This window comes from Macrobrachium rosenbergii, chromosome 8 (assembly GCF_040412425.1).
Source record: "Macrobrachium rosenbergii isolate ZJJX-2024 chromosome 8, ASM4041242v1, whole genome shotgun sequence".
NCBI lineage: Eukaryota > Metazoa > Arthropoda > Malacostraca > Decapoda > Palaemonidae > Macrobrachium > Macrobrachium rosenbergii.
The window spans coordinates 45,711,096-45,722,200 of NC_089748.1; the positions used below are offsets into that span (position 1 = coordinate 45,711,096).

Below are 11,105 nucleotides of genomic sequence, written 5' to 3' on the forward strand. Positions count from 1 at the left end.
TTTTCACTTCCCAATAAAGTATATTACTAAAATCTAACAAAAATTTCTACACTTCAGTATTCGATATTTATTCTTAGGTCGCAATGCTTGAATAATACCTGCCAGCCAATATTGCTGTCCTTACAAGAGCTAAATCAACTAGTAATTTGCCTTTGTAATTACATAAACCTAAAATAATTTATCAACCTTGTCACAGATAAAATATTCCTGCTGGATTAGAATGTCAAGACAAAGTACTTTTCTACTGAATGAACATTTTAAAACATTTCTGTTTTTAATGAAATTGATACATTCGTTACGTTTTCAAAATCCACCTGGCTAAAACTGACGAAATTTTCTGAAAGTCCGGGAATAATTATCCAGTTATATGAGACAAAGCACGAAACAAATTAAAAAAAAATTATAACCGAAAAACAGCCGACGAATTGACATTTTCCAAGAAATCTAGTCATGGCAATTATCTTGTCAGCAAAGGACTTCATTTTGTCTTTTAAAGGAAAACCAACCTCTCTCTCTCTATATCAATCCGGTTTTGCGACTCTGGTAGCAGTGAGTAAGCATTTTATCGGAAACGATGCTCACGACTGACATAAATACACTTAGAAACAAAAGGCAATTTTAGTCCGGGTAGAGAAGGCATTAACAGATAAATGGTTAAAGATCCTTTATTTACAATCTACTGGTCACTTTATACCAGATTTTATGTAATTGTACCAGCCAAAATATCCTCTTAATTTGTTGAATGTTTCACACTTTTTGGATACGCTTGTCTACAAAGCCTGAGATCCAGATGCAAGACTATGAAGAAATTCTGATGTTCGTAGCAGGATTCGAACGCGCAGCCAGAGTATCAGAACGAGGTCTAAGAATACGAAGAAATCCTGATGAACGGTAGCAGGATTCAAACCTGCACCCAGAATATCGGAACGAGGTCACGTTTATAACCTGACCAACTCGACCTCATTCTGATGCTCTGGATGAGGGTCCGAATCCTGCTACCGGACATCAGAATCTCTTCATAATCTTATACTTCGTTCTGATACTCTGGATGCAGGTTCGAATCCTGCTACTGACGTCAGAATTTCTTCATATTCTTGCATTTGGATATGAGTCTTTGTAGTGAAAAGTGTATCCAAAAACTGTGAAGAATTCGACAAGAGGGCGCCGTTGTAACTGTAATTATGTCCATAGTATAGTTAGCATTCTGAATATTGTTTAAACCTAACTTTTCTAAGTAACCAATGTTTTTATTGACGGGCAGTTCCTCATTGGACGCGTGGGTACCGTTCTCAGCTGGCACCGAGTTCGATTCTCCGACCGGACAATGAAGAATTAGAGGAATTTATTTCTGGTGATAGCAATTCATTTCTCGCTACAATGTGGTTCGGATTCCACAATAAGCTGTAGGTCCCGTTGCTAGGTAACGAATTGGTTCTTAGCCAAGTAAAAGAAATCTAATCCTTCGGGCCAGCCCTAGGAGAGCTGTTAATCAGCTCAGTGGTCTGGTTAAACTAAGGTATACTTTTTTTTTATTGAGGGGCGTTATCGATAGCCAAGTCAGAGAAAACACGCATATCGGTATGAACTAGTCTAAAGTCTTTGACCATCGCCAGGGTTGTCTTGGAAGCAGTTAGAACTAAGCAGGCATCGCAAGCAGGATGTTTCATTTAGGCGTCTACGCTACTACAGTCTTACAAAACACTGGAAAGACTGGACTTTGAAACTGCCATCAGTACTGCCACTGGACTTTAGCACGACGCTGTATAGCGCAACTTTAGCTTCTCTGCAAAAATGCTTAATAAAAAAAAAAAAAATTATTTAATGTACTAAGATTATGTGATCGTGCTCCAGACGTCTTAATAAAAAAATAATGACAAAAGTTTTACTTAAATCTTCGACACAGCTCTAAGTTGTCTCAAATCAATTGTCTTTATGTGAATAGTACACTGAGAGAATTCCTGGAGTATCTCAGAATGGCGGGTGTCAGGAAGAATGAATAAGACATAAGAGATAAAAGGTTTGTCAAATAAAAGCCATTGGGAGATTATTTATGCCGAAGGCCGAGGAATGTCTCGGTATAAATAATCTCCCAATGACTTGTGTTTGATAAACTCTTTCATTCTGACATCTTATTTATTCCAAGCATTTGGCGAAGCAGGAATCTGATTAACTCAAGAGATAATAGCTCTCCTCAACACTTGTCAAGGGAATTAGACAGCTGAAGTGAACTGAATATGGAATTTAGGCCAAAGGCCAAGCACTAGGACCAATAAGGTCATTCAGCGCTTAAACGGAAATTGACAGTTGAAGGTTTGAAAGGTGTTAGTAACAGGAGAAAAACCTCACAGTTGCACTATGAATCAGTTGTTAGGAGAGGGTGGAAAGTAAGATGGAAGAAAAAGAATATGAAAGGAGGTACAGTAAAAGGAACGAAAGGGGTTGTAGTTAACGGCCTAAGGAAGGTAGACTGCAAAGAACCTTAAGTGATGCCTACAGTGCACTGCATGAGGTGCAATGACGGCACAGCCCCCCTAGTTTTGGGGGGGGGGGAGAGAAATTGGACAGCAAGTGTAAGTATTACGAGTAAAAGTTGAAAATCCTCTCAGTTCATGGCGACAATGCTATAGTATTCACTCAATCTTGAGCGAAAGACCTGTTTTTTTCTTTTCTCCCCCATATTCTTTAAAGGGTGATTGCCCATGTCACCCGAACCTTCATTGTTCCTTTGATTTAGGGTCAAAGGTCAAGACATAAGGGGCGTTTACATATACCTCACTACATTTCAATACACTTATAAAACGGGTTGGTGGGAATTTATTTCCATATCTCTCTCTCTCTTCTCATTTCAAGGTTCAATCCCTTGTGTCAGCTGTATATGCATTTGCGTTTGTGTGTAAATAAATGGGTATTTACCAGTATGTGTTCTCCGTGCAAAGGTTTTATTTATTTTGCTAATATGTGGAATATCTCAAATGGTCTTGATCTGTTAATCGCATGGTAAAGTGAATACGATGTTAAGGGGTATATATATATGTATATATATATATATATATATATATATATACATATATATATATATATATATATATATATATATATATATATATATATATATATATTTGTATTTCCACAATGGTCCCGTGGATGAAGTATATAATAAGTCCTCACGTGAAAATAAAAGGAGGTGGTACCAAGACTTTCAACTTTTATTCCAAAGTCATCTTCAGGGTACTTTGGAATAAAAGTTGAAAGTCTTGGTACCACCTCCTTTTATTTTCAAGAATCATAATGAAGACAGTACTCTGGACAGACTTAACACCAAATCAGCGGAGGAAACCCTTTTCCTCATCCATACGCAAGCTTCCATACAGCACCATCAAATTTACGAAAGTGAAATGAAGTTAAGCTGATAATTCAAAAGGCTCAAAATGACTGGGAACTATTACGTCACAAAATCAACTCGTCCTTGAGTTGTGCAGCTCGTGGTAATATCCAGCGACCCAGATCCCGCTACGTATTGTTCCACTTCTCTAATTCATTTTGATTCCCGATACATCCTCCTCCTCCTCCTTCTTCTTCTTCTTCTTCTCTCGACCCCGTTATACGCTCAAGTGTCTTCCTGGTTCGTCGTGAATCATCACATTTGAAGTCCGTCGTTACATCCAATTGCATCCGTTTGCATCCATTCCTCGTCCTCCTTCTTCGCCTTCACCCTTCGCCCACGTTCTCCCCTTCGCCTCTACCTTTGCCCCAGTTCCCTTCGGAGGACCAAGGACGCCCGAAAAAGAGAACACACGAGCCCTGATCCGCACCACTTGGCCTTCAGGTATGGCGTCGGTCGGTTCTCTTGGGCGGTATAATAGAGACTCCATCTCCCGCTAGAGGCGCTATTAATAATAATGGCTGGGCGGTATAGATTTGATGGGGGCTAAAGCACGTTGTTTACCCTCTCATAATGGCCCCGAAACTCCCGCGGAGCTTTGCATGTGCCGGGTCGGGGAGGGGCGGGAGTTCTCCGCCGTCTCAGCTTTGACTAATAACACGATCTTGGTTGAAAGATTTCCCCGCTGATGTTTGTGGCCCTTCGGCCGGGAGGAGGTGAATTGGCGATGGAAGATGAACGATAACAGCTTTTTTTTTCTTTGGTGAAAGTAACGACCATTATTAAGGGAGGAGATCAGGAGTAATATTCTTTAGACATTTCTCTTACCTCATTAAGAGATTCCGGATTTTGACGAAGATTATTATTATTATTATATTATTATTATTATTTAGAAGACGAAACTTATTCATATGGAACAAGCCAACCACAAGGGCCATTGACTTTAAATTCAAGCTTCCAAGGAATATGGCGTTCATTTGAAAAGGAGTAACAGAAGGTAGTGGGAATTGCAGAAAGAAGAGATCACTTATTAAATATTAAAAAAACAAATAAAGAATTAATTAATAAATAGAAAAAATATAAGCAAATCTTTAAAATACAAGAATTCTGTGAATAAAAAGACCGAATTATCTGGGGGCAGAAGTTACCGGATCTCATTAATCATCAGGTAGTAGTTTTACATTAACTGGCTTTGAGGAACCTCTAAACCCCAGTGTGCGTCAAAGCCAAAATTCCAGTAACTACTGAAAAGCATTTATGATTTTAAAGCTATTACTTAGCAACAACAAATTACCTGAAGCATTTTCTCAAACTCAGATTTAAAGCAAAAGAAATTATTTTTAATTTTTCTCATACTCAGTTCATATCATAAACAATTTTGACTCTAAATTTCCTGCAGTCACGGGACACTGAAAAGTTCATTTAAACTTTACAAATCACAGTCATAATGATCAGTGAATCGATCTTTTCCTCAAAACAGCTGTATTGGGGCAATTTGTATCAATGTCTTCAGTGACTTGAAAGATGTTAGGTTAATTTAATATTCATGAGCTATTTATATATTTCTAATAATTATTTATTGCCGCTGTGTGTCTATCCAATCTCTATCTACCTTCTTTATTTTGTTTTTCTGTTTTATGGACCGTTGATTTGTCCCCCAAAACCGTAGATACATCATAAATAATAATGATGATAATTTAGTTTTAGCACAAATATTTCCACAGAGAGGATAAGTATTAATGAATGGCATTTTATTATCAAAGTAATTGGGGATAAAATCGTACCTGTAATGATTTCTATAAAATCGTCATTCAAACGGTAATTTCTTTGAGGTAATAGCACTTTAATTATTCCTATAAAAATGTCATTATAAAGGTAATTTCTTTGGAATAATAGTAACTTCAATGATTTTATGAATATATCATTAAGACTGTAATTCCTTTCACGATGAATAAGCGCTCTCAAAAAACTAATTATACGAAAAGAAATAAATAAAAATGGAAGCTTCCTCATAGATTCCTGTGGCAAGAGACCATCCGAGCGATCTCATTTATTGTGAGTGGCGTCTTCTTTTCTCATAATCTTTTCTCATCTTCTTCCTCAGGGCCATGACTGGACAAGGACGAATTTTTTTGGAGGGGTAAGTGTAATTGCCCATTTCTCATTTCCTTCATTTACAGTGTAATCGGTTGCGTGCCTCCGTTTTGTTTTTGTATTGGTATCCCGTTACAGAATCTGATTGAATGAAGAGGCTATCTTCGAACTGACGGTTTGGGAATCAACATTCGGTGCTTCAAATAACCTGGAATATGCGCCTCTGTAATCCAGACTCGACGCCTTCCAGCCCTGGGTCAGCCACTCACGCCAATGGTCCCTTTACCAATTTGCAGTATAAAGGTACCTTTTTCAAATTTTTGGGAGGGACCTAACGTCCTCGACCTTTGCTTTTATTGCCAGAAAATTTAATGCTCTCAATATTGTACAATGGCAATCTTTGTTAAGTGCTGCTTAAGAAATAAAAAAGTTAGAGTATTTATTGCCATGACTGCCTCCTTTTACTTCTGAAGGTTTGTAAGAAGTAGCTTTTGACAAAAAAAAAAACTCTCTTTCTCTCTCTATGTGTATATATATATATATATATATATATATATATATATATATATATATATATATATATATATATATATATACCTTATATATAAAAGTAAGTGTTTGTATGTATCTTTGTATGTTTGTGTTCTATAGAAATCCGAACCGCTTGACAGACCTGGACAAAATTTGGCACGTGGCCCCTATTTGACCCCAGGAAGCTTATAACTCAAAATCAAACCCCTACCCCCGTGACAGACACACCAACACAGACATCACAAATGAAATTTTCGTTTTTAGTAGTTCCATCAGGTTTTCCTTCAGGTGCTTTATGGGTTGATGGCCATTTTTCACCTGACCGCTCCAGGTTTTCTTCCAAGAGTTCTCAGACGTAAATAACTTAGAATTAACTTCACAAAACTCTTGTTAGCTCGAAGTCTCTTGACTCTAAGACATTTATGGAGACAGTTTCAAGGAACTAATGTACTTGAGAATATCGAATAAAAAAAAAAAAACAGCTGATAAAAAAAAACTGATGAAAAATGCCCGTCATTCATCTCTACCTTTCCGTTTTAACGATGTATTTTTTAGAGCATCAACTCTCCAATTCGTTAGGTCATTTTATACGTTATTAAAAATATTTTTCTCCCGACGATACAAAGCCGAAAGAATGCTGAGGCTAGCATTACTAAACTTGCTGTTAACGTCGGAAAATGGGCCTCAATTTATCTGAAGTCATCCCATTTAAGTGGGAAGAACCGTCAGGGGAAAGACGCGGCAGTCTGGTCTTCCCACATTACGCAGGAGAGCACCGAGATGAATCGAAAACTATATTAGGAGATCGTCACTGCCATCCAAGGCGCTTCCAGTTCAAGGTTTAGAGAGAGACTCTCTCTCTCTCTCTCTCTCTCTCTCTCTCGTTTTACCAGATGGTCTTCCCATGCCGGAGTATTAATGCAAGAACTTGTACTCCAGTTGCACACGCACACACACACACACACAAACAAGAGGCATTACGAAAACTTCTTTGTTGATCCAGGGACCTCCTGCTTACATTTGTTTCTGAATGGTTTCCGGGACCTTTCTTTGCGTGAACGGTGTTTTGACATTCACTAAAGCAAGACAAAATGAAAATAAACAGAAACAAGTGACGGCAAAAAATAAAAACTAATTAAAAAATACTCAAAGTAGCATGAGTCTTGAAATGGAGAAACAAATCCACAGTTATGTACGGGTACAAATATGTTTAAAAACAAATCTCTATAGACAGCTTTCGGGAATCTGTTCGAACAGATTCCCGGAAGCTCTCTCTAGGGATTTACTTTTTAAATATGTGTACACATACATAGCTGAGGATTTATTTAAAAAAAAAAAATAAAAACTGTTTTTTGTCGAATTTAGGTCATGTGACAAAAACACGTCAGTAAAATTCTTGAAGAATACTTGGGAGTACAGTATTGAAAAGGCTTCTCTCTCTCTCTCTCTCTCTTCTGTATAATATATATATATATATATATATATATATATATATATATATATATATATATATATATATATATATATATTGGTTGTAGAATTTTAGGTCATGAGACAAAACACATCAACAAAATTCTTGAAGATTACTTGGGAATGCAGCATTAAAAGCCTTCTCTCTCTCTCTCTCTCTCTCTCTCTCTCTCTCTCCGAAGTTTATGGCATTGCAAAGCCTGGCGCCTAACGATTAGATGTGGCACATTGCCTCGGTTTAAATGTGGGTATGGTAATCAGGGAGTAATTGGCTATAACAGTGAGCTTAAGGACAAGTATCGTGACCTCCGGGTCACATGAGGAGTGGAACGCAACACGCTAGGGGGGCGGTGGGGGTAGTGGTGGTGTCCTTAGGGGAACTTCAGAAGGGGGGTGAGTTTGGGAGGAAGGGAAGGCGGGAGTGGTGTGGAGATGGGAAACCCTATTTCAGCATTTCTTTAAACGACCTTATATTTTAGTTATTTCTTTTCCTCATTTCTCTCCCTGCATGATCTTCGTGGCCTCTTCTCTCTCTCTCTCTCTCTCTCTCTAGCTCGCTTTTTCGTCCTCCTGTTTTGCAACGCCGTTATTATTGGTGTCCTCTACATTCATTTTTTATTTTTTTTCCTTTGCTATTTCCGACGGCTGTGCAATATATATATTTTTGAATGGGTTTTACGGCTGCAGGATGATTCACGCTTTCATTATATTGCAAGTGCAGTTTCCGAGGTGTTTTGCAACCCTTTCAGAATTTATTTTAACTTAATAGATGACAATTATTATTATTATTATTATTATTATTATTATTATTATTATTATTATTATTATTCATGTGGAACAAGCCCACAGGGCCATTAACTTGAAATTCAGACTTCCACAGAATATGGTGTTCATTCGAAAGAATTACAGAAGGTAATGGGATCTATTTGTATTTATCTATTTTTATTCAATTAGAGAATATAGAGCCATCAGATTACACTTAGAGCATCTTGGTAAACGCATTCAGTTACTGTGATCAAGAAATTAAAAATGTAAGCGTTTCGTGATTCACTGATGTAACCTCATTGAATGTTATGATATTTAAAAACAGATGAGATTAAATTATTTTAACAGTACTTCTAAGCTGGAAAAAACGACCTGTCTGAAACGGAATGACCTAATAAGAGATTAGGTCACCCTTCAGATAACAGGACCAGGTGTCCTAACGACCTGTCCCACACGGCGTGACCCAGTCGAGATTAGGTCATCCTTTTGATAGGAGGACCAGGTTCCAAGAGAAAACCATAGAAAGGCAGATTAAAAATTAATAAAATTATTATTATTATTATTAATATTATTATTCAGTAGACGAAACCTATTCATATGGAACAAGCCCACCACAGGGGCCACCGACTTGAAATTCAAGCTTCCAAAGAATATGGTATTCATTAGGACGAATTAAGGGGAAGTAAAGTGAAATGCAGAAAAAGAGAGATCCCATTTATCAAAAAAGAAAAAAAATTAATAAATAGATAAATAGATAAAAAAGCATTAAAATGCAACAAGAATAGTATTAGGATGGTAATGCTTTGCATTTTCTCTTGAACTTCTGAAGAAGTTCCAATTGCACAACATCCTCAGTAGGGAAACTGCTCCACAGTCCAACGGTGTGAGGAATAAAGGACCTCTGGAATTGAGAAGTTCGACAGCGAGGTACATTTACTGCATACTGCGCGGAATATTTTTGGGTTAAGCCAAAATATAGCCCAGGGTCTCTGGGACTGTGCAGCAATCAAATCGAAACTGTTCTTTATGTCCGTCCAAAGGTATCATCTGGCACTTTTACTTTTGGAGGTCAGTGGGTCCTCTTCTCCTGGTCTGGTAACAAACGTGAAAAATTGGCATTAGCTAAGGGCAGATATGGGGTCCAAATTTCTTTCAATCACGACATTTTGGAAATTCAAAATCTTAGATGCCTGAGTGAAGGATTGCGAGTTTTATTAAAATTCCTCTTTTTAGTTTCTTCGTTTATACTTATCTCGTGATTTCTCACGTGAATATTTCTCAATTTCTTATTTTTCTTTATAATAATAGGGTTGGAGAAACGATTTGTTTCTCCATTTTATGACATGTTATTATGCGTATTTTTTTTATTCACTAACAATGGTTATTTGTTTACCTGTTTCTTCATACATGGTTTATTAGATATTAATTCATTCGTCTACATCAGGGATGGTCCAAGTTGTTTAGTCTGAGGGCCACTCTTGAAAAAACAAAAAGTCGTGCGGGCCACCTGTGTGTATCTATGTATATGTGTGTATATGTATATATGTATATGTATACAGTACGTATATCTGTATATATATATATATATATATATATATATATATATATATATATATATATATATATATATATATATATATTACTCAGAATTTAGGAATAAGAAATTTTTATGATATAAAAAAGAGAAATATACATTTACTTATTTTTCTCTAGTGGGCCACGTTCAAAATCAAACGGGCCACTTTTGGCCCATGGGCATGGGGTTGGACGGCCCAGGTTACGTCATATCAGTCTTGCTTATTACTGTCATTACTGTTGTCATTAGCATAATTACTGTGGCTTAGAAAGCGTTTGAATCTTCTGAATGTTTGTTCAAGAAAAATTCATCTGAATTCTCTTGTTTGTAAATAAATTTATACAACACTGAGGATTTATTTTTTTTCTGAATGTTAGTATTCCGTAATTTCATAATGTACACGATATTTCATATTCTAGTCCCAGGATTTGTATATTGTGTTATAGCATTCTTTCGTCCTTCTATCTACTCATTTGGCATTTTTCCCTCTTCACCCATGGAAGTGCATTAATAATAATAATGATAATAATAATAATAATAATAATAATAATAATAATAGTTGCTTCTACGGCATCCAGTTTGTAATAATAATAATAATAATAATAATAATAATAATAATAATAATAATAATACTTACTTCTACGGCATCCAGTTTGTATAATAATAATAATAATAATAATAATAATAATAATAATAATAATAATAATAATAATAATAATAATACTTGCTTCTACGGCATGCAGTTTGTACAATAATAATAATAATAATAATAATAATAATAATAATAATAATAATAATAATAATAATAACAATAATAATAATAGTTGCTTCCACTGTACGGCATTCGGTTTGTATGAAGTCTTCTCTATCCAGTGACATACCAATACAAAAGGCCTTCAAATGTCGAAAAAAGAACCTTTAACATGAAACAGGAACATTATTTCATCACAAGGTGAAAAGCAACAAGACCACACTGATGCTACAAAGAACGTATACAATTTACTCCAAGACCAAGAGAGACAAGGTCACACTTATGCTATAAAGAACGCATATAATTTACTCCAAGGCCAAGAGAGGCAAGGTCACTCCCCCCCCCACCCCAAATCCCCCATGTAGGCGGAGCTTTGTCTACCTTCTTATTGCGTCGGCAGGTGAATTGCAGTGACGAGCAGGTACCTCTAAGATACGTCATCGCCTACGTAGTTACCCCAGGTGGGAAGCCACTCCGCTCAATTACTGTAGGTAGACCTTGTCTCTCCTGGCCTCGATTTATTCATTGGGGTGGAA

The 11,105-nt window shown here is 36.5% G+C and overlaps 1 protein-coding gene across 1 annotated transcript in view; it reads right to left on the reverse strand.

Annotated features, from left to right (window-relative positions):
- Window positions 1–3,872, reverse strand: part of LOC136841130 (uncharacterized) — a 42,494-nt gene extending 38,622 nt beyond the window's left edge. Inside the window, exons 1-2 of the mRNA XM_067108176.1 lie at window positions 3,661–3,872; window positions 1,031–1,173 (exon numbers count right to left, since the gene is read on the reverse strand). Coding sequence (XP_066964277.1) covers window positions 1,031–1,173; window positions 3,661–3,872 — 355 coding nt within the window. The remainder of the gene's footprint in view (window positions 1–1,030; window positions 1,174–3,660) is intronic.
- Between the last annotated feature and the right edge of the window lie 7,233 nt (window positions 3,873–11,105).